Source organism: Fringilla coelebs (genome assembly GCF_963513975.1).
Source record: "Fringilla coelebs genome assembly, chromosome: 8".
Classification (NCBI taxonomy): domain Eukaryota; kingdom Metazoa; phylum Chordata; class Aves; order Passeriformes; family Fringillidae; genus Fringilla; species Fringilla coelebs.
Window position 1 is genome coordinate 19,227,872 of NC_140066.1, and position 26,941 is coordinate 19,254,812.

At 41.4% G+C, this 26,941-nt stretch overlaps 1 protein-coding gene across 1 annotated transcript in view; it reads left to right on the forward strand.

Annotated features, from left to right (window-relative positions):
• Positions 1 to 26,941, forward strand: part of WDFY4 (WDFY family member 4) — a gene marked incomplete at its 5' end in the record, with an annotated part of 123,276 nt that overhangs the window by 92,907 nt on the left and 3,428 nt on the right. The window contains 13 exons of the mRNA XM_084210746.1: positions 1,587 to 1,629; positions 2,418 to 2,537; positions 3,021 to 3,138; positions 3,819 to 3,928; positions 9,033 to 9,186; positions 10,810 to 10,901; positions 15,416 to 15,628; positions 16,164 to 16,311; positions 16,759 to 16,916; positions 18,485 to 18,643; positions 22,829 to 23,008; positions 25,922 to 26,104; positions 26,709 to 26,796. Coding sequence (XP_084066872.1) covers positions 1,587 to 1,629; positions 2,418 to 2,537; positions 3,021 to 3,138; positions 3,819 to 3,928; positions 9,033 to 9,186; positions 10,810 to 10,901; positions 15,416 to 15,628; positions 16,164 to 16,311; positions 16,759 to 16,916; positions 18,485 to 18,643; positions 22,829 to 23,008; positions 25,922 to 26,104; positions 26,709 to 26,796 — 1,766 coding nt within the window. The remainder of the gene's footprint in view (positions 1 to 1,586; positions 1,630 to 2,417; positions 2,538 to 3,020; positions 3,139 to 3,818; positions 3,929 to 9,032; positions 9,187 to 10,809; positions 10,902 to 15,415; positions 15,629 to 16,163; positions 16,312 to 16,758; positions 16,917 to 18,484; positions 18,644 to 22,828; positions 23,009 to 25,921; positions 26,105 to 26,708; positions 26,797 to 26,941) is intronic.

The window sequence follows — 26,941 nt, forward strand, 5'->3', positions numbered from 1 at the left end:
TTGACAAGAAATTACTCCTGCCAATTCAATAAAATGGTAATGATCATAGACCATTCTGGTGTTATATTTAGATCTTCAAAGCTACTTTAAGTCTTGCTTTGTGATTTCTAGTGTGGTCCAATACAGAGCACAGGAGTAAAAAGTAGCAGTTAGTTATTCCTGCAGTAGTTTTACGCTGAACTGATTTCCTTACACTTCATGAAATTAAATGTCCTGACTCTGAGCTGGCACCTTAGGATTTGTTTTACTCTTGAAGGGAAGAGCCTCTCCTACCAGCACTATCACATCAGTAAGCCTCTTTACTTTGGCAAATGAAAAGTCTCTTCAGTCTGCGTACTGGTTTTGGCTGGTATAGAGTAAATTTTCTGCATTGTAGAAGAAAATCACATTTGTATTTGTGCTGGAAGCAGTGCTGATAATTCAGGGATATTTTAGTTATTGCTGGGCAGTTCTTACACAGGGTCAAGGCCTTTTCTATCTCTCAAACTGTTCCATCAGGACCATGGGGAGGCTTGGGGTGCGTGAAACGTTGGGAAGGAAGGCAGCCAGGACAGGACAGCTGATCCCCACTGGCCAAAGGCATGTTCCACAGCAAACTGTGTCATACTCGGCATATAAACCTGGGGGAGTCTGAGGCAGGGACATTCCAAGTGATGATGTTTGTTTTCATAAGTCATGGTTACATGTGATGGAGCCATGGAGATGGCTCAATACTGGCCTGCCAACGGGAAGTAGTGAGTGAATTCCTTGTTTTGTTTTGCTTGCGTGCACGTCCTATGCTTTATCTGTTAGACTATCTTAACCCACAAGTTTTCTCACTCTTCCTCCTGCAATTCCTTCATCCCTATGCAGGAACAATGCCTAAGTGACTGTGTTGGGCTCCTTTGCCAGCTGGGGCTAAACCATGACAATCCAGTTGTCACTTGTCTCAGTTTGGTCTCTAGATGTTGACAAGAGTAAGTCCATGGTCTTCAGGTACTGACATACATTCTGGTTCAGTGAAGTTGAAATGAAACTTTTGTTTCCTCAGAACCTTTGACTCTTATTTTCAAGTGAAGTCCCCTGCTTTTTGTTGATCTGTTTGTTTTTTTTTTTTAAGTTTTAATATCAAGTTGCATTTTGAGAAGCAAAAATGTGGAAAAGACATGTTTATTAGTTTAAAAAGTATTAAAATGGCAATCCACTCTTTAAGAACTATGTTGGTTTCAAAATGGATTGTGCAACAAAAGTCTTTGGTATGGAGACAGAGTTCCGGTTTTAAGTCAGTGTTTTCTGAATGCTTCAGAAAAGTATGAGCTTTTGAGAATAAGGCTTCAGAATAGAATCAGGCTTAATGATACCTGTCATTAGCACTCTGTAGCTCTACAATGGGCTGAGCAGTGTGGCTTAACTCAGAACAGCACTAACCTAATCAATGACACTCTGAAATTATTTGGTCAGTGATGAAACTTCAACCTTCTAGTGCTGGTGTTCTCTCATTTCTCTGTGATGGGAGCAGGGGGCACAGGGAGCACAGATGTTAATGTGCTGACTTTCTCTTATTGTCCTGAAGTATGCTGTTTCAATTTAATGTTTGTTCCATACAGGAAGCACTCAGGAGGGGAAAAGACAATGCTCCAAAAGTGGCAGGTAAGCTAAATCTCGGCTGCATGTAATTAAGCAAAGAATTTCACCACACAGATATGTCTGCACACAGATATGTGTGTGTGTACACATGTACCTCAAGGCCTAAGCTGTTCTCTCACTGCTGGAGGTGAGGTTGTTGGCAAGAGGAGCACAGTATTTACATCTGGTTATTGCACAGTTTTTGCTTCTCCTGCTATGAAACATATGGTGCTACTGTCTGGCAGATTAAGTGTGATTTTATGCACATTTTTAAATTGAGACCAAGGACAGCCACCTAGTTGAATGCCTGTTCACAGATCGTCTATACAGCTAAATCAATGCACAGATGTTTTGCTGAGCTGGGAGATGTTTACTTTTCTGTAGCCATGATGTTGGTGACTCAAGGCAAATGAAGAAATCCATACCTTCTTGCTTATATGTAGCACTTTGTGCAGCCTTCCCTGTATAGGCAGTTGTCCAGGGTTTTCCCATATCCAGTCTGCATGCATTTGGCTCACTTTTAAATCAAGAAAAAGTGCTCTGTTATGCAAATACAGCATAAAAGCACCGTGTGATTATAGACAAATGCAAATGGCCTGTCTGAAGAAGAGATGGAATGAAGACAGGTTCTGTGGAATGGATTGTTGTATAAGAGGCATTGTGTTGATCAGAATGGAAAGGATGATTGATTTCACTATTTACATAGTTCTTGTCCTGGTGGACCTGGGAGCCACAGGCCTCTGAGGGTGCCTTTGCATGGTTTTTAAGGGGCAGAGTCTGGAGATTTTAATGCTTGTTTGCTTTCCCTGCAGAAGAGGGAGATCAGCAACTTTGACTACCTCATGTACCTGAACACTCTGGCTGGCCGCAGCTACAATGATTACATGCAGTATCCTGTGTTTCCATGGGTCCTTGCTGACTACCACTCTGAGGTCAGTGCTGGCTGCAGAATTCCATACTTTCTATGGTAGAAACTGCACAAAGGATTGGTGAATGATGCCATTGAAGCAGAGGAGTCTAGACCAAGGGTTTAAAATTTGAAGTAGTTTGTTTGAACTGTACTGATTCCACAAGATTAACTTTATTTTCAAGTCAGCTGACTGAGGATCATGCTCTGTGGATGAACATCTGTTTAATACAGACCCATGCTGTATTAAACAGACATGCTGCATCAGCTCAGCAGATAGGCATAGACAGGTTTCTGTGAACACAGAGGAGGAGTTTTGGACAGAAAAGCCTTGAGAGCAATTTGCAACCTGCCAGGTCCTTTATTTGTGAAGTTCCAGAGGAGGATAAACCAGTAACCTTCTTCTATGAGTGAAACTTCCAATACAGCCTTGCTACTCCCAGTGTCACTGGGATAGTTATGATGTCTAAGATCTTAAAATCTGCACCTCTGCTTGGTTTCTTTTCAGACTCTAAACCTCACTGATCCTCGTACATTTCGAGACCTGTCAAAGCCCATGGGAGCACAGACTGTGGAGAGGAAACAAAAGTTCATCCAGCGCTTCAATGAAGTGGAAAAAAGTGAGGGTGAGTGTTTTAGGAAGCTAATAGACAATGGAGGCTTGAGTCCCCTCAGAACACTCAAAAACTTTGCAGATCTGTAGCTAAGGGAAACACCATTCCAAGGAGAGCCTCTCTCACTGGTGTATACAAACGGACTGACAATTCAAAGAGAAACGTCTCTTTGAAAGAAATGCAAGAACTGCCCTATGTGCCTTGCAGTGCTGCATTCTGTTCTCTTCCCTTGGACAGGAAAGAAAGCTCCAGGAGAAAGCAATGTTCCCTGGAAAAACTGTGCTCTTAGCAAAGCTGCACACATTGGTCTTATTTGTTAGCTAAGCTATGTGCAGAAGACTGCTGCGTGCAGGTTAACAGCTACCTCAAGAAAAGGAAACAGAATGTTGAGGCTCTTGACCTCTGAAGATCAAGACCTTTTTTGGCACTACTAGAGAAAGGGATGGTCTGGAAAGTTAAACGTCTTATTCTTCAGAAAATGAAATGTGGAAGACAAAAAATGAACATAGTTCAATAGTAACTGTGCACATTCAATGCATGTATTCAGTGCAAGGGGTGCTGAAACTCGCAGGTCTTTGAACACATCTGCTTAAAATACCTGTTCTCTGTTTAGTTGTATTGTGGTAACTGGATGTGATGGAGTTGAAATGGTGGGGTTTTTCACTGGAATCTGATTTGTGTGCAACTTCCAGGAGACCTGTCAGCTAAGTGCCATTACTGTACTCACTACTCATCAGCAATTATAGTGGCATCTTACCTGGTCCGAATGGAGCCATTTACCCAGACCTTCTGTTCTCTGCAGGTAAGGGGGCAAGGTAACTTCCCTCCTACTCCTTGTTATGAACCATATAGTGTGCTACTGTGGCTGTGTAATGAAGGGGAATTAGTTCTTCTGACATTTGATGTACTCTGTGTGAACTTTGGGCTTACTTGGGGCAACATTTATGCCATGAAAGTTGAATGCAGTGAAAGCAGTTTAAGGGGACCTTGGTTGATGCGAGGGAGAAGGATTATTTAGCTTTGTGAGAGCTGAGGCATGTGGACAAACAGATAATGTTTTATTGCCTGTCTTGACCATAAACTTCTGGCTTTGGGGCAGATGAGACTTGGTATGATATTCTATAAGATGAGGTCTTCTAAGCCCAAGTACAGCCATGCAGCTACTGGCAAGTACTAGGAGCTTGCTGTGGTGGCATAAAGAACATTCCTGGGCCAGGTGAGGGACATACAGGTTCTGGTGGGTATGAAATGATAGGGATTGTGAGATCAACTTCCTGAAGAAGTGGGATGAGATTACATCCAATGCTCCAGGAGGAATATTTTGTGTAATCTTGTTCTGAACTTGTAACTGTTTATGCAGTGCCAAGCTGGCTTTCACCATGGAATTGAATTTATGGACATTGAATGCTGTGTGTACCTTTCCCGTCTGCCCAGCATATAGGGGCACCAAATTTCCTGATTGCCCTTTTCAGCAGGCAGTTGGTAATGCTCAATCAAATACTCTTGGGCTGTAGCAGAGAGTTGTTACCCTCTTTTCTGTAATGTGTTGTGTTATAATGGGGTCTACCAGGAGGACCAATCCTCCAAGGTGTATTTTTTAAAGAGTATCTTGCTGAAATCTACGTAGCCTTGTGGAGTACTACAGGAAGATAGCTTGGCCAGAGTATTTCACACTTGGAGAGTGCTGTATGCATAGTGAGGGATGGCCATGTCTCCTGCAGCTTTCCACGTGCTTTGCTGTTGTGGTTTGGGTTTTTTTCCAGCGAAGTAATACAACTAAAGTGCTGTGTTAATTAAGTAATAAGCCCTGTGATATTGGCTGTTACCAGCAGTAGCTGATGGGTTAGTGAACCACCTGAGGCAATGGTTGCCATCACACTCTGTGAGCCATATGTTAGCTGCAGTCATGAATGACTGTGGAGCAGTTATTTCTTGTTGTAAACAACAAAGGCGGCTGGATCTCCCTGGCACACTTTTCATGCATAATGAGTTCACAGTCTGAGTGAATGTTTTGTGGCTGTGTTTGTGTGAGCAGCAGGTAACCAGCAGTTTTGTGTGCATAATTACCTTCAAAGGCTACTGAGATCTCAAACACGCAAAAAATGTTCTGGGTGTGGACCCACTAAAAGAAACTGTTGAACTCCTTCTGTTCTTATTCTTTTGCTTTTATGTTGGTGCATGTTCAGCTGAGCTCAGTGTTGTCATATCCCCCAGGTGACTGGTCCTGTGGTAGCTTAGGAATTGCTAACTGTGAGATGCTTTCAGGCAAACAGAGGGTCTGAGAACTGTATGATCAAATCAATGTCTGGTTGCAAAAAGAGAACTCCCACACTTAAGCTCTTGGAAGGGTGCTGCTGCCTTTGGGAGCTGTGAAAGCTTTTCAGCATCCCAAAGAGTGAAAAAGCTACATTTATATCTGCAAATGGACAGTCTGAATACATGACAATGACATGCAACAACACTCTCTGTGAAAAATTGATGTTAGCATAACGTTTTGTCTCTCAAGTCAAACGGTTGATTTGCACCTGACCAGAGAAGCATTGAAGTGAGGGAAGTATTGCCTTCAGTAGTGGGACTGTACAGGAGAAACCTTATTTCACTTTTTTTTTAAGTGTGTTGAAATCTGACTCTGGATTAAAGTTTGTACATGCTGTGCATATTGTGCTGGAATGGAGGAAAAACTGGCTTATCAAACAGGTCTTGGTTGGTACCTCCTGGGATTCTTTTCAAGAATTGGTCTCAGCACCACAAAAGAGCAGTAAGGTTTCCATGTTTAGTGCCTTTATAGGAAAGGCATTCTAGGACCTACCCTCAATATTGAGATTTGCTTTTGATCAACTCAGCTCTTTTATTCCTTTTTATTCTTGTCCCACTCTTGCATTTCAGCTATCAGGTTGGTTTTCCTGACTTTTCCCTCTCAAAAGTACTTATAGAGAGCAGGGTCTTTACTCTTCATGGTGTTACTGACCCTCGAGCAGCCACTACCAGCAGGGAACAACTTCTTGGCATCTCTGGGCATCTTGTAAGTCTTTGCACCTTCATAAGCAACTCTTAGAAACACTGAGGTCCTTGGGTCTTGAGCACCACCAAGGTGATAGATGCTTAGTGTTAGAAATTTGTGAATGTCTGACTTCTCTCAGGAGACCATTTTGCCTACTTGCTTTGTATATATCCTGCTGGACTGTAGTTTTAAAAATCATATTTTTCCAGAATTTTTGATGACAGTAAGGCCTCTACTGAAAGGAAAGAAAACAGACTTACTGTGTCTAGCTGTAGAAAAGTCATAAGAGTTCGTTGTCTTGCAATCTAAAAGCATAAAGCAATTCTTGATTCTCTTTTTCCCTTTCAGTGCAGTTTTTGCATTCATAGAGAGAGAAAACTCATTAATTCTGATATAAATATATGCAAATAAATTTATTAATATAGGAAATGGGAAAATCAGTTATTGCTTCCTTTATAAATAATACAGGCTTAAGTTTTAAAGATATTACTTTTCCCTAAAATGAATTAGACAGCCAGGGAAAAAATCACATTTTTTCGTGGTGGTAATATCTTTAACCAGATTTGTCGCGCTAACAGCATTTCCTATGTATATATTATTTTTATTTAATACAGGTAATCTTTTTATTACAAATCATATTGTTTCTCAGGAGATTACCACCAGCTCTCATAAAAGCTGCAAAAAAAGATGAAAAAGCATCAATCACCACCAGACACAGCACACTGTGTGCAGATTAAATATACAAAGCCCTTTAATATGCTTCAATGAGATACTTGTTAGCTGTTGATTTATTTATAGTCCTCCTTCTACTCTGTTTTAATTTCAATTTGAATTTGACTCCAAGGGTCTCTGCCTAATAATGATCAAGAGCAAGATGACCTTGTGCATCAGATTAACTCCAGATAGGCTTGCTCATGTGATTAGCCACTTTTTCACTCTGTCCCTTGAATGGGTGTGGGAAGGCTTCACAATTGCCACTGGTATAAGGAAGAAGGACGAGGAGCTAAATCAGAGCTGTGCTGTCATTTAGAGATGAGGCTGGACCAGAAGCCTGACCAGAATTCACCTTAGGGGAAAGAGGGGTGGGATCTTTCCATCTGGAATGTATGTTAAGATTTGGTGTGAGCCTATCTGAAAAGACAAGCAAGGAATGGGGCTTCAGCACTTGGGGGTTTTTGACTACTGTCTTCTGATAATTTATCCATGAAAGTGTTTTCTCCCTCAAAAAAGATATGGCAAAAATTACTTCTTGACTTGCCAGACTGAGCAGAGCAAATCTAAAGGAGTTGGAACCGAAGTGTGCAGGTACTCAGGGGGAGCCAGAAGGGCAGTGGTTCCCAGCATCAGAAACCCATGTGGGAGCTGCTGCTGGGGTTCATCTGATCTGTGGGAGTGGGATCCCATCCTCACAGCATGGACGCTTAAATGTTGTTTGCCTACGTAAGAGATTGCAAGTCAAAACTTCAGCTGATTGTTACTGTGCAGAAGAGCAACATCCTCCTCATCTGGCACATGCAGTGGTCTACAGGCAGAGAATGAACTAACTGAAGGCTGTGTTTTCCCAAGAGGGCAGCCATAGACAGAACCTGACTGCATCTCCTCTCTTAAACAGATTGACTCTTGCACCTCATCTGTGTTTTAGTGTCTTCATTATGCAATCCCAATGGTTTATTCTTTTTGCCTAGGGAAGCAGCTTTGAGGATTGAATGGCTGAGGGTGAGCAATCATTCACACGTTCACTGTACTGCAGAACTATTTAAACGTACTCACTCTATCTCTGACAATCTCTCTTGAGCCTGCAGTGGGCTACAGAGTTATGTCTCATGACATATGATCCAAATTAATTAACCCCAATGAGAAATATCTATATTAGCCTGGGAGCTCTGCTGCCAGCACCTGAACTAGGTATTGAGAAACAATTCACTTCTGTCACTTTGGTACAGTTAAAAAGTCAGCTTTCCTCTAAAATATTTTGGTGTTTCTGACAAACTCATTCAGGTGATCTCCAAAAATTGATTTTTATTTGGATATTTCCATTAGTATAGAAATTTTATGTTACATTAAATCCTTCCATACTCCATGTAGGGTTCCATATGTAAAGGTAAACCCGGATTTTCACAAATGCATACAGTATCTGAAATCCCATTAGGAAATTCTGTGGGAAAAATGGTTTCATTAGAAGGCATATATCCTTCATTCAGTAAGTGACTTTTATTTTAATTTCCCCTTGAGGCCTTAGTTCAGAATGATGTCCTGGGATACTAAGGCCACTTTTGTCTAGTGTTTCGCTCTCATTAATCCAAATTTATTTGAATATTCTCAAGATGTGATCTCTTTCATTGCTTACCAGTTCAGCTCCGGCCCCAGAAATTCTTTTTTTCTCTTCTCTTTATGCTGTCCTTCCTTCCCATACTGAATGACCAGTCTCTGCACACTGGGCCTTCCCTGTTTTCCTGGATCTAATTAATGTTACTTCAGTGGTCACCTCCCCTTCTCCAAGGATTTTTTTCACAGGAGGATTTCGCATGAGATTGTTCTCGACTATTTGGGTCACAAATGACGTGGTCCATCGCTTGCAAGCCACTCTGGGATGAAATAAATTAATTGCTTTCAGAAGCATTAAAAACGGGCATGGGGATATTCTCAAGCTGCTCATGATGGTTCCTGCTTGCCTCTGTGATTGCAGACTGTGCTAAGACCCCAGGCTTTATGGCCTCTCAACATACCTATCTACAAATCAGGAATGAGAGAACTCCCAGCAAGATGAGAGTGTATGGAGCTGGGACAGATCTTGAGACATCCCCTTATCAATCATGTGATAAGGGGCATTGCAAAATTGGCTAAGATGCTTTTAATGTAGCAGAATGCTCACACTGAAGGCCTTTGGTCTGTCTCCATTTCACAGGGTGGGAGTTTTGATGTTGCAGACCGGATGTTTCACAGTGTCAAGAGCACATGGGAATCAGCATCGAGGGACAACATGAGCGATGTCAGGGAGCTCACCCCTGAGTTCTTTTACTTGCCAGAGTTCCTAACCAATGCAAATCACTTTGAACTTGGTAAGTTCTAGATGGGACATAAGTGTTTCTCCAGCATTCTACCAAAAGGAGAGATCCAGATGACATGTTGAGAGTTGGTCTCTGGACTATGTGGATGAGTCTTTCTAACCATGAGATCAATTTTTATTCAAATAACACTACAAGAATGCAAGCTTCTGAAACTGAATTATATCAGAAGAACCAAGTTTCCAGCCCAGGAAAAGAAGCAAGTAGTTCCTATTAATTTCTGGGCAAAAGAATTGCATGTTTTGTCACACAAAAGTAGATATTTATATATAACCAATCTAGTTAACTGCTTTTGAAAGTTTAGCCATATTATCATATTTGTGTAACTATTGAAAATGTATTCTTCTTTTGGAGATGTGTCAATTGCTAAATTGTGTTGGTGAAAGGTGGTTTTGTTTTTGTTTTTTCACTCTGCATGAGATCATAAGGAGATTAGTTTCCAAATGTCCTCACTCTCATCTTCAAAAGTTCTGCACAAACAACTCACATGAACTTGATACATTTTCCCTGTCCTCAAGCAGCATCACAATCCCCTTTGAATGTACACTGTCACTAGACCTTTCTGCATCCATGATGAAGGTTCAGAGAGAATCCAGAAAAAACACAAGTCAGAAATAGGCATGGCAGTTCTGACTCACTTCATTTTACAGGACTTTCACATCATTTGCAAGGCAAAGCTGCTTTCTTTAATAGAAAAAAATTTCTTTAATTGGTTAACAATTAAGGCAGAGGAAAAATACCTGAAGAATCATCCTGAATTTGTGACAGCAAAGGCAACTTAACCCATTCAAATCTAGCTAAAATTGGATTTAAGGTATCAGTGAAATGAGACAAGCTAAGAGATAGTAATCTTTATAGTTCTATATTTAGATATAAGAATAAGGAAAAAAAAATCTGTTAGAAGTTTGTTGAATGATAAGAAACAATTAGGGTAGCTTCTTCCTGAGAGGAGGCCAAGAAACAAAGCCTGGCTGAAATCAAGACACAGAGACTTGAGTCTTTTGAATTGAGTGCGGGCACCCAAAGGGCACCAGAATCTTGCCAGCAGAGAGCAAATATACAGGAATATTTTAAAATAGGCCAAGCCAAGAACCTGAATCTGTTCACTGCTAAATTGTATGGAAACCTGTGGTCCCAGAGCTGAACCTCAATTTAGATTTGAATTCATCCAGTTGCACAACACTGTGCTCTGAATTAAGAACATATGCTCACCTTCTGAAAGGGATCAGGTTGCAAAGGACTTGAGAACAAAATCCCTGTCAGTGGCTGCTTTGGTCAGAATATTTGGCAGTAAGGCCTGCAGGATTATGTATAAAAAGAAAGCTGTGCAAACACATTTGTCTTGTCTGCATTTGCATTCTGTACTAAAATGGCTGATGCTGAGGACATGCATATTTTTACTGAGTTAGTGACAATTACTAGAACATCTCACTGCTTTATCACTGGATCAGTAACCCCAGAACACTGGTTCTTCAGTCTTCTATGGCACTAATGAACCTGAAACTGTATGTGTGGAAATCACCTCAATTTCCTTTGACTTCAATGTTTTAGTAAAGTTCTTCCTATTTTCAATGTGTCTGATTCTTGTTTTGGATTCTTCCTTTGTAATTCCGGCAGGCTGCATGCAGGACGGAACAGTGCTGGGAGATGTGCAGCTTCCTCCTTGGGCAGATGGAGACCCCCATAAATTCATTTTTCTGCACAGACAGGTCAGTGAATATAAAGATTTGTGATAAAATTCTGTCTGGGTGCCACTGAAAATGAAGCTCTGAAGGCCAGAGTCAAAATGAAAATGCTGGATCCAAATGCATCCTGCCTTTCTGATGTTTGTGTTGGTTCTGAACTTTGCATGACTGTTTCTCTGCCTAACAATTCACCTTCAATCAAGGCAAACTTTCCAGACCAGATGTGGATTATGTGTAGGTTTGTGGCATGAACATATCTCAGCCCACAAGTGTAAGAGAACGTAATACAATGCACAGGAATTTATATGCATACGGTTCCGTCTTGTTGCTAGCAATCTGTGTGTTTATTTAAATTATTTATTTCCATCTCTGAGTCAAGCCAGAACTAAAGGTTCTTTTTTATTTTTGGGGGTTGGGATGGGGGAAACCTAATGTAATTCTCTGCCCTTAATGGAGTCAGCCTTGGCAATTTGAAAGCAAATAGCTCTAAGGTCCTGAGACTTACTGCAATTAGTGCTATCTATTAATAGTTAGAAAGTCTTCCATGTGATGTCATCTGCTACATAAAAGTGAATGCAAGTGCAATTCTGGATGAAGATTGTTGCATTGAACTCAGACTTTGCAGAATAATATCTCGGTGCAAGCCTCTCTAGTGCTCCTGCTTTACCCCATCAGATTTCTCAGGCTGAGCTGCATGTGTGAGTGCACACAGACTGTTGCTGTGCACAGCTGTGATGAATTTATGTTACCATTGGTGGGGCTAAACAAATAGCCCATGATTTTCAAGGCATTACATTGTTCTGGTTTGTCACAGTGTGTCAGTTTTTGCCTCATGGGTTCTTCTCATCTCTGCTCTGCAGGTCCTGCCATTGGGATTTCAGCTTTCTCTCTCAATGATCACTTTGTAGGTTATTATATCCAAACCTATGGATGCAGCCATGTTTTCTATTTTGGTATCTCCAAATAAGCCTCTCCTCAGTTGACCTCTCCAAATGCTGGCTTAAATCCTCTGACCTCCTTACTACCCTAACTATTACTTCTTCTTTTCAACAAAACCAGGGTCATACTCTTATTTTGTAAATACTTTTCTTTGTTGTTCTCTGAACCATTAACAGCAACCACAATGCTCCCACTAAACTACCATTAATTCCATAGAATCATAAAATGGTTTGGGTTGGAGGGGACCTTAAAGATCTCCTAGTTCCAACCCCTCTGCCATTGGCAAGGACTCCTTTCACTAGGATTGAAAGGTTGCTCAAAGCCCCATCCAACCTGACCTCGAATGGGGCAGGAATGGGGCATCCCCAGCTTTCTTTGGGGAGCCTGTTCTAAATTCTAAGCAACCCTCACAGTGGGCAATCCCTTCCTAATATCTAACGTAAATCTACCCTCTCTGTTTAAAGCCATTCCCCTTTTTCCTGTCACTACAGTCCCTTGTAAAAAGTTCCTCTCTGGTTTTCTCGTAGGCCTCCTCTTAGGTACTGGAAGGTTCCTGGTGCCACAAACTCTTTGGCTTGGGAATGACTGAGTATGAGAGAGAGAGCCAGTTCAACTCTAGTTTCATTCACACATGCTCAGGTTACTCCAGGGAATGGACATGGATATGATCTGAGCCTGCCCTTGCCTACATTTTTGTGTGCAGTAATCCTGCCTCTGGTTTTTTGTTGGGTTTTTTTTCTTTTTATTTATGACTGTTGCTTATACAGTGTGACTGTTGATTATACAGTGAGATATTTCATCTTTTCATTTAAGAGGTTAAGAGGCTCTCGTTAGTTTCTATTTTGAATTTATGACCCAAACACTTCACTTTAAATCTGTGTCAGAAGAATAATGCTAAAAATTTTTTAAAGGAAGTTAAATTTCTATCTTGCTGCTTTACGTATTTTGAAATGGATAACTCTTGTTATGGATAACCTACTAAAATTTTGTCTTCAATAATTTTGAAAATGCAGTTATCTACCAGAGTTTTTTTGCCAAAGAACTGAAATGGAGATTAGAAGCCATGTTCAGAATGTTTAATTTCCTGTACATACACAGTAATAGATGTTACTGAGACAGACATCTCTGAAGCTGTGTAGAGAGTGACTTAGAGGCTCAGAGCTCTGTTCACACTGAAAGGTGATGGAAGGGGAAGAGAGACCTGAGCTTTTGTCAGTGCCTATAACCACAGTTGCTAGGAGGAAGGAGATCCTCATCCAAGTTTTGTGTGCACTGTAGATGTGCTGCTGGAAGTGCAGTCCTTGCTAAAATGGAGAATTGAGTCCAGAGAATGAATGCCCTATCTCCTTACTATTGCAAATTGGTTTTGGCCATTGAGGTCAAATATGCAACAGCTCCCTCATACTCCTCAGTGGCTCCATGGAAGGCATGGAGGTTTTGGGTTGGTATGGTTCCTTTTGCTGTTCTGTCTTGTGGTTTTTCCAACAAAAATCTCAATCTCTCTTGTCCAGTTCCCCAAATAAGGGAAAGGCAACACTGTCCTTCCCTACCAGCTATGCTGCAGAAAAAAAGCCATGTATGACTGAAAGATGCTGCAATTTCACACTGATGCTGTTCAAAGGAAAACATAGGGAGGTATCCTGTCTCTTCTATTGTGCTGTTTGGAGTGTAAGCTACTGAGCTCCTTACTGCTTGTGTAATGGTGAACACACCAAAGGCACTTGATACAATGGAGAAATCTGCTTTTGCCTTGTGCTCCAGAGTAATGGTGCAGTTTGGGAATCAAACTACAGTCATCACTGCATAGCATGGGTCTAGTGTCACTGTAGAATGCTCTCAGATTGTGTGAACTAGATTTGTTTTGGATGAAATAAAAGAAAAGCTGCACTCCAGTTGTGTGCTCCAGATGCTGGTAGCATTCAGCCTGCAGGAACAATCTGGATTTATTTGGAAGTAAAACCCCCAGAGTACATTTAATGTGGATACTGGGTGCTCTCTACCATTTGTTTACAGAACTGCTTCCACTGGGCTGTACTGTTTACTAACATTGGCACAGCCGATAAATTAATTTAAATCTCAAATTGGAACAGTTTAGCAAATGAAAGATCATATTTATAGACTTGTGTTAATAATTTGCCAGACCTGATCAGATTTCCCGTACAGTCAGTGCAATATTGTCTCTTCAACCATAGCTGATACTAGGCACTACACAGGGGAGTGCAAGAAATCTTAATTAACCTGCCTGGAAGACTTTGTCTAACCCTCAAGTGAAGAGTCAGAGATCTTGAATTCTGAAACATGAGGGCTTCTGTCTCCTCTGATGATATCCACAAGGCTGGAGGTACTAATTACTGGTATTGTGGCCATTTTTAGGAGTTTGGTGCATAAAACGTTGAGGTTGACGCTGTTCTGAGGTTTGACATATTGCTTTCAACAATGTGAGAGCAAATAATTGTTCTTGACATAAAACTCTGAACAGCTTCCTGTTTCATGCTTAATAAGTTAGCAATCTAGTCCACTAAATAAGTGTATTTACTTCCTCCCTAAACCACAAGTTCTCCCTCCCTGGCTGGGCTTGCCATAGTGCTCAGGGAAATTCTGAGAGGCTGCACAGTTACAGCTCTGTTAGTTGCTCTGTTTTGCTTTGGCAGGAGTGCCAGTCAAAATTTACAGTTTGTAATTCATGGACTAACTGCTTTTATTAATGAGTTCTGAGTCTGTTCAGGGACAGATTGTACACTGTGCTTGCTCTGTGAGCTGCCCTGTGATCATTATAGCTGTGGGCACGGTCATTTACACCAGCTGCACTGGGCAACAGCCTGCTCTGTGAAATGAGCCATTGTTCTGGATCCCATTAGTTTGTTTATTTCTGCTGTGCTTTGGGTGGGCTGGTCTGCTTGGAAGACCTTTCACTGAACATCAGGGATTACTCAGTCAAATGATTCGGAGATAGGAAAGGGCTTTTAATAATGCTTGCCACTGCTGCTTGAATCATTGGGCAAGGCTGGGAAAACACAAAAGTTTGGTGAGGCAGGTGATGGCAGGAGCAGTATTTAGTGAATTTTCATGGGTAAAACTGGCTAACCTGCTGGTGGGCACAGGTTCAGCTTGAACTCATATCCCCTGCTTATGAACTTGCTGTCTGGTTCTTCCAAGTTCAAGTTTTCCTCTGTGATTGCATTGAGCTTTCTATGAGCTCACATTTAAGTGGGTATATTACCTCATAGCATCTCTTCCAGTCTTCTCCAGTAGTAATTGTTCATTCTGGTCCCATTAATCCACGTGCCAATCACAGTGCGTGCCAAGATCTCTGGAATGCTTTCATTTTGCTTTGTGGAACCCACCTTTGTTGTCTCTGAGGCTATTGCTCCTGGTGTCTGTTAAGTCAAACATGTGGCAGCCTGTCCTTCTGTTTCCTGTGGGGGTCCAGTTTAGTCTCTTAGTGTTTCATAAGGATGTGCTGAGAATGGTGGTACTGGAGAAACTGAAAGTGTGATGATTGACTTGCAGAATATTTGTCTCCAGCAAGGATTGGAAAGCAGCAATGCATTTGTGATGGACACAGCCTGGTGAACTCAGTAACTTTGTTTTTGCTCCAGGCCCTGGAAAGTGACTATGTCAGTGCCCACCTTCATCGCTGGATAGACCTTATTTTTGGCCACAAGCAGCATGGCTCAGCTGCAGTGGAGGCAGTTAACACCTATCACCCTTACTTCTATGGAGACAAAATGGACCTCAACAACATTAAAGATCCTCTGATTAAGGGCACTATCCTGGGATTTATCAGCAACTTTGGACAGATACCAAAGCAGGTACCACTTTATCATGACAGCAGAGAATGAAATCTATCTTTATTTTACAGTATTTTTACTGCAAAACAGTCATAGTGACTTAAATCAGAAACACCATCTGATGTAAATTTGCTGAAAGATGAGCTGTAGCATTTTCCAGACTGTAAACTACATCAGTGTGCACCCCCACTGTCCAACCATGCTGTTCCTGTTGTATCCCATACAGCTGCAGCATCAGCTCTGGGTTCTGCTCCTTCAGCACGGTCACACAAGTAATCAATCACTAGTCTGGGAGTGGGTATAGTCAAATAAAACCCAGCTCAGAGTCTCACCAATGTTTTCTTTCTTGTCCAGAATTGTTGGGATTAGCTTTCTGTCTCTCTGAGGGATGGAGGGTTGTAGTCTGATGAAAATGCACTATGCATAAGGTTTTATTTTAATTGAGAGGTTTATGTATGGTGGTCCTGGAGTCTGTGATTAAGGATTTAAACAGGTGTTTCTCCTGCATGGTCTTGCAAATAGAGATTTATTTTTCAATGACATTCCTTTGTTCTAGCTCTTCACAAAACCACATCCATCTAGGAATGCTCAAGGGAAAGGTCCAGCAGGAAGAGAGACTGGGCTGTTTCTTCACTCAAGTGGAATTCTTCCTCCTTTTGTGAGCAGTCTGCAAAATCTGAAGCTCTCACCAGTTACCATAAAAGGTGCAGCAGGGGCTGTGTTCCATTTTCTGAGCTAACAAGTACAGAACTTTTGGATAGGATGAATCTGGATTTTCAGGATCACAAAAGTAGTCTCACAGCTTTGTATGGGTTGGTTCAATCAAGATCCCTCCGACCAACTGTGATTTTTGTATCCTTGTATTAGGAGTGGGCACTGAAAACTTTTTCAAACTTCTATTGTAGAGTTTGGAACAATTTTTCTTTTAAGTCACCCTCTCCACATACATTTATACTGTCCACTGGAGAGAAGTGTTTCCACTATTGTGTGTGGAATCTCAGTTTCAGAGTGGATTTCTGTCTGTGGGCCTGGCCACAGCACTGAGCCCAGATGTGAGACTTGCCAGCCTCACCACACAAGATGTGCAAGGAGAAAAGTTAACATAAGTGCTCTAAACCCAACAGAATTAAATATTTTCTCTGTCTTGCCAGACAATCCCAAGGGAGCTATTGGGCACATTGTTCATACAGAGAAAGGCATTCTGGCTGTTGAAAAAAATAAAATTTTGATTCCTCCTCTTTGGAGTAAAACATTCTGCTGGGGATTTGAGGACTTCACCTGCTGCTTTGGCACCTATGGATCTGAGAAGGTAAATAAGAAAAACTCTAATAATTCAAGAGATGAGTTATATGTTGTGGTCTTTGACTGGTTTGGGCACCCATTTCAGAGGCTGTTGGGGAGCTGATTTCAGAGGATGCTGTACAGGACTTTCTCACAGTCAACCTTCTTGAAGAATCTAAAGTTGGATATCCAAGATAGTGTAAAATGATGTTAAGCTGCTCAAAACCATCTAAATTCTCAAGTTTTCCATCTAGTGATTGTGTTGTCCATAGGTCATAAGGACAACACAAGGTCTCCTGGTCACTGATTAGAAATTTCATTGTGCAGAAATTTCTGCTGGAATTAAGACAGAACCATCTGTCAATTCCCCTTGGGCTCTAGCATAGCCCAGTGCATCCATTCAAAATAATGAAGTTAATACTCTTAATTCTTTGCTGTTAAAAATAAATGGTCTATATCATCACACTGCTTGTTAGGGCACTTGACAGATCTAGTTTCTTCCTCTGCCATAAATACACTGATTTTTGGAAGTATTTGGGACAATGCTATGCAAAGAATTCTGAGTTAGCTTAGTTACCAGAATTAGCATAAAATGTAATTCAGCAAGATACTGACTTGGATATTTGTGCAAGTGGCATTCATTATGTTTTTACAGACATACCCAAAGTCAATGGAAATGAAAAAGCCATGAGATATATTTTAATTTCTGCTCCCTGTCTAATAAAATCAGTGCTTAGCAGTTCATAGTGTTGCTGCAGGCATCAATTATTCAGTTTGTCACTGCAAAACTCAGGGTGATGCTGAGCATAGTGAGTGTGATTACACAGTCATTGGACTAATAGTTGGGAGTCCAGCTTGAATTTTCTCTGGGTCAGCAGTGCTGGTGGACCTGAGCTTATGAAAAACTTTAGTCCTTGCCTTAAGTAGGTAAAGGTTTGTTCTCTCTGTAGTAGGGGATTTGTAGCTGTGCCATCCAACTCCACCAGAATCACTGGCACCAGACTGTTGTCCCAGCTGTGTAGGGGAGAGCTAATGCAGAATGTGCAGGAGGATGCTTGTGCTGTGATTGTAGCAGTGTGTAATAGACCTGACACTGCTTTAGACTGCTTTGGGTGCTGCTAACAGAGCACAGAATGGAATTTAGTGCTTTGTCTTTTGGCTTTCAATCCAAGTAAGGGGGGGTTTGAGGGCCTGGCAGTAACTCTGTTGGCAGTGGCCATCACAGCCTGAGACTTCATTTTAATCTACATGGAATGTTTGCCTTCTGTTACAATATGGCTGGCAGAATGAGCTTTCCTGAAGCTGTGTAGGAAGTGGGGCACAAAAGGAATTGGGATCTCCTAAGACATGAGATACTGAGCTTTGTTCAGCATTCCTGCTTGGTCCCTGGAAGGTGGCACAGCTGCATGCAGCCACAGCCTGTGCAGGTCCACGTGTTCACAGCTGTGCCCACATACAGACTGGTTATGGTGAGCTTTTCTTTCTTAGATTTAAAATATGGAGGGTCAGTTTTGAAAATTGAATCTGTCATTTGGTAATAACAAGCACATAGTATCACCCAATGAGAATTTGACTTAAAAATGCTTTCTTGTACAGAATGTGACTACATTTGAGTGCCTGGCAGACTGGGGAAAGTGCCTCTGTGCAGTGTGTCCTTCAGCAACTACCATCATCACATCTGGAACAAGCTCAGTTGTGTGTGTCTGGGAATTCTCCCTGGTCAAGGACAAAGTGAAATGGCTAAAACTGAGACAGGTAAGTACTGTGGCTTTTCTGCAATGGAAACTTGATGAAACCCAGAAGATAAGGTTTTTATTTCTCAGATGATTGTCAGAATAAGCACCTTTGTTGAATAAGATGGCAGGAAAACAGCAGTAATAAGCATATGACATGTGACAGCCTGTATCAGGGCAGGAGCTGATAATATGCCTTATACCAACAGCTCATAGCTATGAGTGCCACTTGGTGGATTTTTTTCCCATTAGTAGCATTTTCAAAGTTCATAATGATAAAAGAAATAATGAAGACAATGCATATTTTCCTCTCTTGAAGTGCAGCCCTCGGGTTATTTTCAGAAACAAGTATCACCTAGAGATGCTTATAATTTGTTGTGGGCTGCTACAGCAATGGACAGGATCTCTAAAATATCCTGCAAACTTAGCTAGTGGAGATGAAGCCTCCACAGGCAAAGTTCTTGATTCTTTTTTCTCAGCCTGAATTCAGAACATAAAATCTGTCACTCTGTGAGGAAAGGATGCATCCAATAGGAATACTATAGTTTTAGTCCTCATTATCCAAAGCCTTGAAGTGGTTGTTGATTTAGAGCTCATCTGTAGTCACCAACCACCTGCATACATGCTATTTCATTTACAAAATTGAATTCTCATGCAAGATTTGTGTGGCTCAGCCATGGTGAGTTCTCAGCTTTACAAGTAGAACTAGACTACCCCACTATCATATCTGGAAGGTAGCATGGGGCCCTTCTTCCCTAAAGAAATGAAGATACTCTTGATTAAAAAACTCTGCTACTTTTAGGCAGACAAAGGGTTCATTGATCACCAAGGTCTCCAAGTGTTTGAAGCTTTGTCTTTTTTGTTTGTTCTGGAGGGGTATTCAGATATTTCAGTGTTCTTCCTACCTTAAGCCAAAACATATTTTATTTATCGTTAAATGAAGTGAAAACTTCATTGTCTACTGTAATGCCAGAGAAGTATTTAGATCTTAATTTATCAGAAATTCCTGTTGGAATTTGTGTTGAAATTAGCAGGGGAAACTGTTTTAGAGCAGCCTCTCTGTTGAGGTTTATGATGTTAAATGCTGTAGAAGACAGAAATATGAGACAAGATCTAATGACCTTTTAATCCAGCTGGTTATTGTTCCAAAGGAGGACATGAATGTAGAAATGGAAGAAATAGCAGCAGAGAAAATCATAAGCAATAATTTTCATCAGCAACTAAACAATACCAGTTAGGGGGTCAGTCTGAGTTTCAGGCAACCAAAGAGGCTGGCTTTTATCTGCATTATAATGTCTTTAACAATCTAAAATCAGCTTTGCTGATGTGTTCTGCTGCGATTAATTCGGTATTACCCAAAATCCACAAAGTGGTATGAGATCATGCAATTACAAATTTTGTATTTTTTCCTTTACTTTGCCAGCAGAGGTTTTTTTCCTTTTTATGACTGTCTGGACTGGATGTAAACTTGAACTATGGTTCTAAATGCCTGTCTAATTCTAAAAGTGAATTACTTTCTGCTTTCCTGTAATTCACTGTTTCATGGTGGCTGCTTTTTCTGCTGAACAAAAAAATTTCCTGAGAGAGTGAGCTTTGCTTAAGAACAGCTTATGTGCTATAAAGTGGATGCTATTCACTTACCAGCTGTCTCATGGGACTGACACATTCTGGTTTGGAATGTAGTAAAGTACAGAAACTATATTTCTGCAGAAAAAGTAGCTTTTGCCTCTCTAGTGGGATCTGCTTCCACAGTTCTGTGAAACACTAAAGATTGAGCATAATTGCCTCAGTATTGATCCATGCAATTTACTAGCAGAGGGATCTATGCAATCCAGTCGCCAGAACATCTGGGCCAAACAAAACAGTTGAGCAAGGTGTTCTCTCTGCCCCACGGACCTCTCAGGAAGGTGTGGAGCATGTCTGTGTCCTTGTCAGCCAGTTAAGTTCAATGGTCAAACTTGGTTTAAGTTTTCATGGACCTTACAGCGAAGCTGGCTTTCTTTTTTGACTTTTGATATTTGTTAAAATACCTTGGAGATAGGCCTTGAGATCTTTATGTGAATATGCGGCAGGATATTTCCCATTAAGGAAAAATCTGTCAATCTTTGCAGGGTAATAATGAAAAGATGGAGGGAGTCAAAAGCATGAGACTTTTTTTCATGAATATGCATTGAGACTGCTGGGTTGAAGCTGATGCTGTAATTGTGTGCAGGTCTATCCATCTCTTCCACACTCAGCTTGTGTTTAAAGTGTTTCACTGCCAAGTAGGATCTTCGTGGGTTAAAATAAAAGAGAAAAAATGTTTTAGTGAAGCTTGTGCAGGAGCTTAGCTTGGCTTAATTTGGAAGTTTGGATGCTTTCACACTGGATATGTTTTCTTTTACCCTTTGGAGAAAGGAGAGGAAATTTTGAGCCCTTGAACCTGCCTTGTCCCAGCCCTTTTTGCTGCAGTCTTGCACAGTTCTAAAGTGTAGACACTTGATTATGCCCAGTCCTTTGTAAAAACATGTTCCACAGCCAGCCTAAAGCTATCACTGAGCTCAGGTGAGAGTGTCTCTGACTTCTCAAAACCACAGTTGGAGACCTAATTTTGTGCTAGTATGTATAGTTGGCAGTTCTTGTCAATGGAGTAAGTCTCAAGCTGGAAGTCATCCCACACAGTTGCAGGTGACCTTCAGTAATACAGAGCCTGCTGCAGCTCAGCTTCTTCACCAGTGGATTGCTGTTTGATTGCTGTTGTCCTGATGACCTTGGCAAGTGGCAGCACATGTTAGCCAGCAAGAGTTCAGTCTCGCACTCACATGCTGGGAAGGAGGGCAAGGTGTGTCCAGAAAAGCCATCTGGTACATGTGGCTACCCTGCCTCAAGCTGAACTGAGACAGAATCTAGAAATGTCCCAATAATGTCACAAAAAGAAAGCCAGCAGGCAATAGGCATTTCCTTTGAAAACCAAAAATTAAACTGGTGGGTCTGATTTTTCACAGTAAGGCAGCTAAAAAACGAGCCCTGAAAGGCTTTTTAAGAAAGCTGTGAAGGACTTTTCCTCTGTTGCCCTGCAGGTTTTACTGTAATTTCCTGTGGTTATGTTGTTGTGGTGTTGTGGGTCCCAGAACGAGGTGAGAGATGAGAATCTGACTCCAAGTTCTCAGAAGGCTGATTTATTATTTTATGATATTATATTATATTAAAAGAAATTATGTACTAAACTATATAGAAAGTATACAAACCAAAGGCTAGAAGAGAATGGTAATTAAAAAACACGGTGACTGACCAGAGTTCTGACACAGCTGGACTGGGATTGGTGATTAAATTCAAACAATTCACATACTGGGTAAACAATTCTCCAAATCACATTCCAAAGCAGCAAAACAGGGAGAAGCTGAAGCTTCCCATCTTCCCAGGAGAAGAAATCCTGGTGAAGGGATTTTTCATAAAATATCATGGTGACATTATGTAGCAGAAGTCTACCCTGCTGTCACTTGAGAACACTGCATAAAACAATTGTTAGCAGCATACTTCAATCCATGCCTTCTATCTGTGCTCTTAAATTGCCTAAAGCATGTTTCTGTTTTAAAGAAACTGTTTATATAAAGCTGAGTTTAACTGGGCACTCCTTATGTCTCTGAACCTATAAAACAAAAACAACAAAAGAATATTGTGTAATGATGAAAGAGAAAGGCATTCCTACATGGCTTTAAAGCAAGAATTCTCCATAAATGCTGTTTCTCCTCTTAACCAATATTAGAAATGTATTAGTACTTGTTCAGATACACAGAAAGATAAGACTCAGAAGGTTACTGAATTGCATCTTAACAAATCATATTTCAAAAAGTTTTTTAAATATTGAAAAATTTCCAAGCATAAATTTTAGTTAAAACTGCATGGGCTGAAGTGAAAAATTACTTTTTTTTTCTTTCTGAGCACAAAGCACTGTCTTAGAGTATGAGGAGTAAGCCAAGGGGCCTGAATCACTTTGTAATTTGGGCAAGTCATATAATCTCTTAGACCCTCAGCTTTCTTCAGCTATGAGCTGAGGACAAGGATGCTTCTCTGTAATATCCTTTGGTATTTCCCCCTCATTCCCCTTTCAGTTCTCCGAAGAATGACTAGGTTGCTTGTTCTTACTAAGCAAGCGAGGTAGGACCGTGGTTCCCTAGTAAATCACCCACCGTCTGCTGTGGTTTATTGCTTGGTTTTTCCCCACCAGGCTTTGTATGGACACACTCAGGCAGTGACCTGCCTTGCTGCATCTGTAACCTACAGCATCTTTGTGAGTGGATCCGATGACAGAACGTGTATCATCTGGGACCTGAACCAGCTGACGTTCATAAACCAGCTTCCTGCCCACCAGGAAAGCCTCCGTTCTGTTGCCATCAACAATTCAACAGTAAGATCTTCATTTATCATCTTTCTTCTGATGCAACCATGAACATTTCATGATAATGTAATGGGAGCTTTTCCCAACATAAAAACATCCTGAGAGTCTGATACATTGATTTTTTTTTTTCTTTTTACTGAGATTGCTAATAGTGTTCTTAATGATGAGAGGCGAGCACTAAAAGCAACATCTTAGATTGAGTAGCTAAGTAGCTAAGAAGCATCTGTGGATAGATAGATAGCAGGATTAAACAACTTTTAGTTTATGGAGCATGAAGTATTACCTTAGTACCTCCTGGATTTGTCTCACCCATAACCTTGTTGCCCCTGTTATTTCATTAATTTTTCCTGACATTCATGCAGCAGAGCCACGTCTGAGCTGCACGTTCATGAAGCTGAGACACGTTAGAGAGCAGTCTGCCAGCTCAGGTGACAACTGCCTTGCACCTTTGCAGTGATATGTTGGCTTTTTCCTTTCCTTTCTACTTCCAGGAGCAGGGAGAGCTCCTGACAGCAGTGGGTACAAATCTGTTGAGGTCTGTGCCAGGCCAGAATTTCATGCATGTCAATAGGAAAATATTCTGCTCTGGATTTTACTGTAAACACACTGGATGAGATTATTTGCCCAACCTTTTACCTCCCAAAAATGTTGCTTTCATATTTGGTGGGGTTTTTTTCTCTCTGCTGATATACTAGAACAAGGTTTCAGCTGCTCAAGAAATTCAAGGTTGAATCCAGTCCTGGATATCATACAAAAGCAAAATTGAGTTCATAGCAGTAAGAAACCAGGCAGATATTCTCTACTCAGTCTGTGCCAAAACAGTCATCTCCCATCAGAGCTTTATTAACCATGCAGTCTGATGGCTAGCAATTTGAGGGTGGGAATTAAGTTGTCTGTTCAGTGCCTGCTCAGCCCCCAGTCCTAGCAGTCCTGATTAGTGTAGAGTGGCCAGTGGCCTCAGCAGGCCAGTTCAGAATATCTTGCTGGTCCCTTGGGAAGTGAGCTGAAGCAGTGCCAAGCACTCAGAAATGAAGGGGAGGGCTGGCACAGGGCTGCTGGAGATCCCACAGGGACAGAGTTCTCTCCATTCTGCACCAGGCAGTACAGCAGCCTTTTCAGGTATCTGCTCTCCTGGAACTATCCAAAACTGAGACAGGCTGTGCCAGGTACAGTCTGCTGACTGTTCCAAATGTCTGATCTTTATTGGAGGGCAAATAGTTAAGCTGTTTGGATAATAGTATATCAAAAGGTTCATTTAATAGAAGAAAAACTTTAGAAAAGTATGACTGAAGCTTCAAGGGGAAAAAAAAGGTCCATATCTTGTGGATTAAAAAATTCTTTGACGTTTGCAAAATAGAACACTTAATTCTGAAATGTAATTTTTGTTTAATTCTTTTCTATATATTTATGAAAAGCTACACAGAAATAGAAACAAAGTGCTTCCATTGTGCTACAGTGTTTTGATTGACCCAAAATTACATGATTGGTAGCAAGGGTTTTTTCCTGAAAAATTCAGAATGGTTCAAAGCAAAGTTTTGAAGAAAAACAAAAAACCAAAAAAGCAGTGAAATAAGAGCCCTGTATAGCTCTTCATTATATGATTGTTGGAGTTGCTTGAGCATCTAGAAGTTCCATCTATAGGTCCAAACCCCATGCTATTTGTGTAGTGTAGACACAAAATAAGAACTGTCCCAAAAAGTTCATAAACTAAGGAGGACTGTAAAAGCTTGCTGTAATTATTTCAGTTGGTTTTAAATCCCTGATCCAGACCTGAAAAGCACTGTAGATTATTGCCAAATGCCTGGATATCATGTACTCTCCTGCAGATAAGGTAGCTGAAATTTAATCTCTTGAATTATTGGCAGCTCTGTTTTGAACATGCTATCATTTTTTATCTCCAGAGTTCTGCCCAGCCGTGTAAAGAGCCCTGGCCCCAAATGAGGCAGGGGTGAAGTAAGGTGTTAGTTGACTTAAACCAGATGCATGCTGCTAATTTAAGGGCACGCTTAAATGTGTCCTTAAATGTGTCTACACTTAAATGTCTGTCCTTTCTCAGAATCAGATGACTTTGCTGTTGAGGTTCCATTTAGCTGATTCTTACTATGGTTCAAGAGTAGAAAAGTCATGTAGAATTTCAATTAAGAACTTGATCAAAATGCACTTTTGATTAGATCGTTTACGATTGCAGCATTGGCTCTTGATTCTTTGTGTTTCCCTAAAGACTAACTTGTGTATTTGCTCCTTATAAGCAGTCTCTGGTGAGGCTGCACCTGCATGGAATGGAGGGGAGAGGTGCAAAGGATGTTTTCTGCATCACAAGTGCAGGTCACTGGGTGCAGAGCTGGTCATTGGTCAAATGCAGAACACGGTGTAGAAATGCGATGACAGTGAGCTCCCTGTGAGGGGCAGAGGAGGATTGTGAAATCACCAAAGGCTTCGTGGCTAAGCAGGTGAACGCCACGTCCTTGTTTCAGGGAATGCTTATTTGTAAAACTTGTAAGAGCACTAGTTCTAGCCCAGAACATGTGCTAGGCACTGCTTGTGCACAGCCCCTGTCCCTGATGGTAGCTGGGTCAGACTCTCAGTCTGCTTTGATTACTAAAAGCCTGGATTTTATGGAAAACAGAAAGGGAACATTTCATTAAATATTTTCATTTAAAAATGTGTGAAAAAAAAAAAACCTTTTCTGCATTATCTTGCTACATCTGAGACAGTTGTTTTGGGTTTCTGTGATGTAAAATGTCAGAATTTTTCATGGAAAAAAAAAAAAGTCATTTTTACTTTGTCTGGTTTATGTCTTCTGCCCAATAAACAATGGTCAGAATTTACATCACAGCCGTTCAGCAATTTCTAATCAGCATTTAAAAGCTATGAGGAGGATGAGTGTGGGACTTTGAGCCATTGCCTCTTGCTGTGTTGCAGGGTGACATTGTCTCGTGTGCAGGATCTTACCTGTACCTGTGGACAGTCAATGGCCAGCTCCTGGCAAGCACCAGCACTGCCTGCAGCCCCAGCTGCCACATCGCCTGCTGCTGCTTTGCTGAAGTAATGGACTGGGACACACGCAGCATCATCATCACAGGAAGCACAGATGGAGTGGTGAGGGTAGGTGGATGAGAGAGGAAAAGGAATCCTGATTCGTTGTAGACCAGGGGTTGAGGTTTTTATTGTAAATGGAGGGACAGAGCTACTAAAAGCCCCTGCCACTTTCTTAACAGTGCAGCAGAGGACAGAAAATTAAAATCAGAGTAAAATATTGTCTTCCTATCAACTTTTATCCTCCTTACAAGAGGACTTCTTGCCATACAGGGAGAATTTTGAAAATGTGCTTTCCATTCTGGGGTGATTCTGAAAGCAAAAATTCTATCACTCCTCAGAAACATTTGAATATGGTTTCTGAGAGTTCTCATCGCACTACATTAACACCTACTTTCTCATGAGTAGGAATTCACTGCTGAATCTGCCTCCTGTATGGTAGGTGAACTCCCTGGGTTACTGGGATATTCGATAGCATGTCAGCCTTGCAACCCCACCAGCTCCCTGCATACGTTCCTCCAATGTGACACCCTGCAGCACAGTGACAGACAGGGAGACAACTGCGAAATCCTGGTGTTAGAAATCCAATTCCCTTGCTGGGAAGCAGGAACTGAATCTTTCTCTCATTGTTACAACCCATGCTTTTTCCATGTTTGCCCCCTCACTGGCACAGCTGTGGAGGATGAAATACAGCAATACCCCGGAGCAAGGTGCTGGGCTGAGAGCGCAGAGCGGTGTGATGCACGTGCCAGGTGGCACAGGTATGACCACAGCGTGGGCTGAACTGCACTGGCACCCAGTGCTGCTGGCCTTGCTTGGCTGGGGGAGGAAGAGGGGGTGTGAGCACCAGGGTGTGAAGGGGAGGTGGTGTGGGCCACTGGTGCAGTCTGACTGTAACCAGCAACA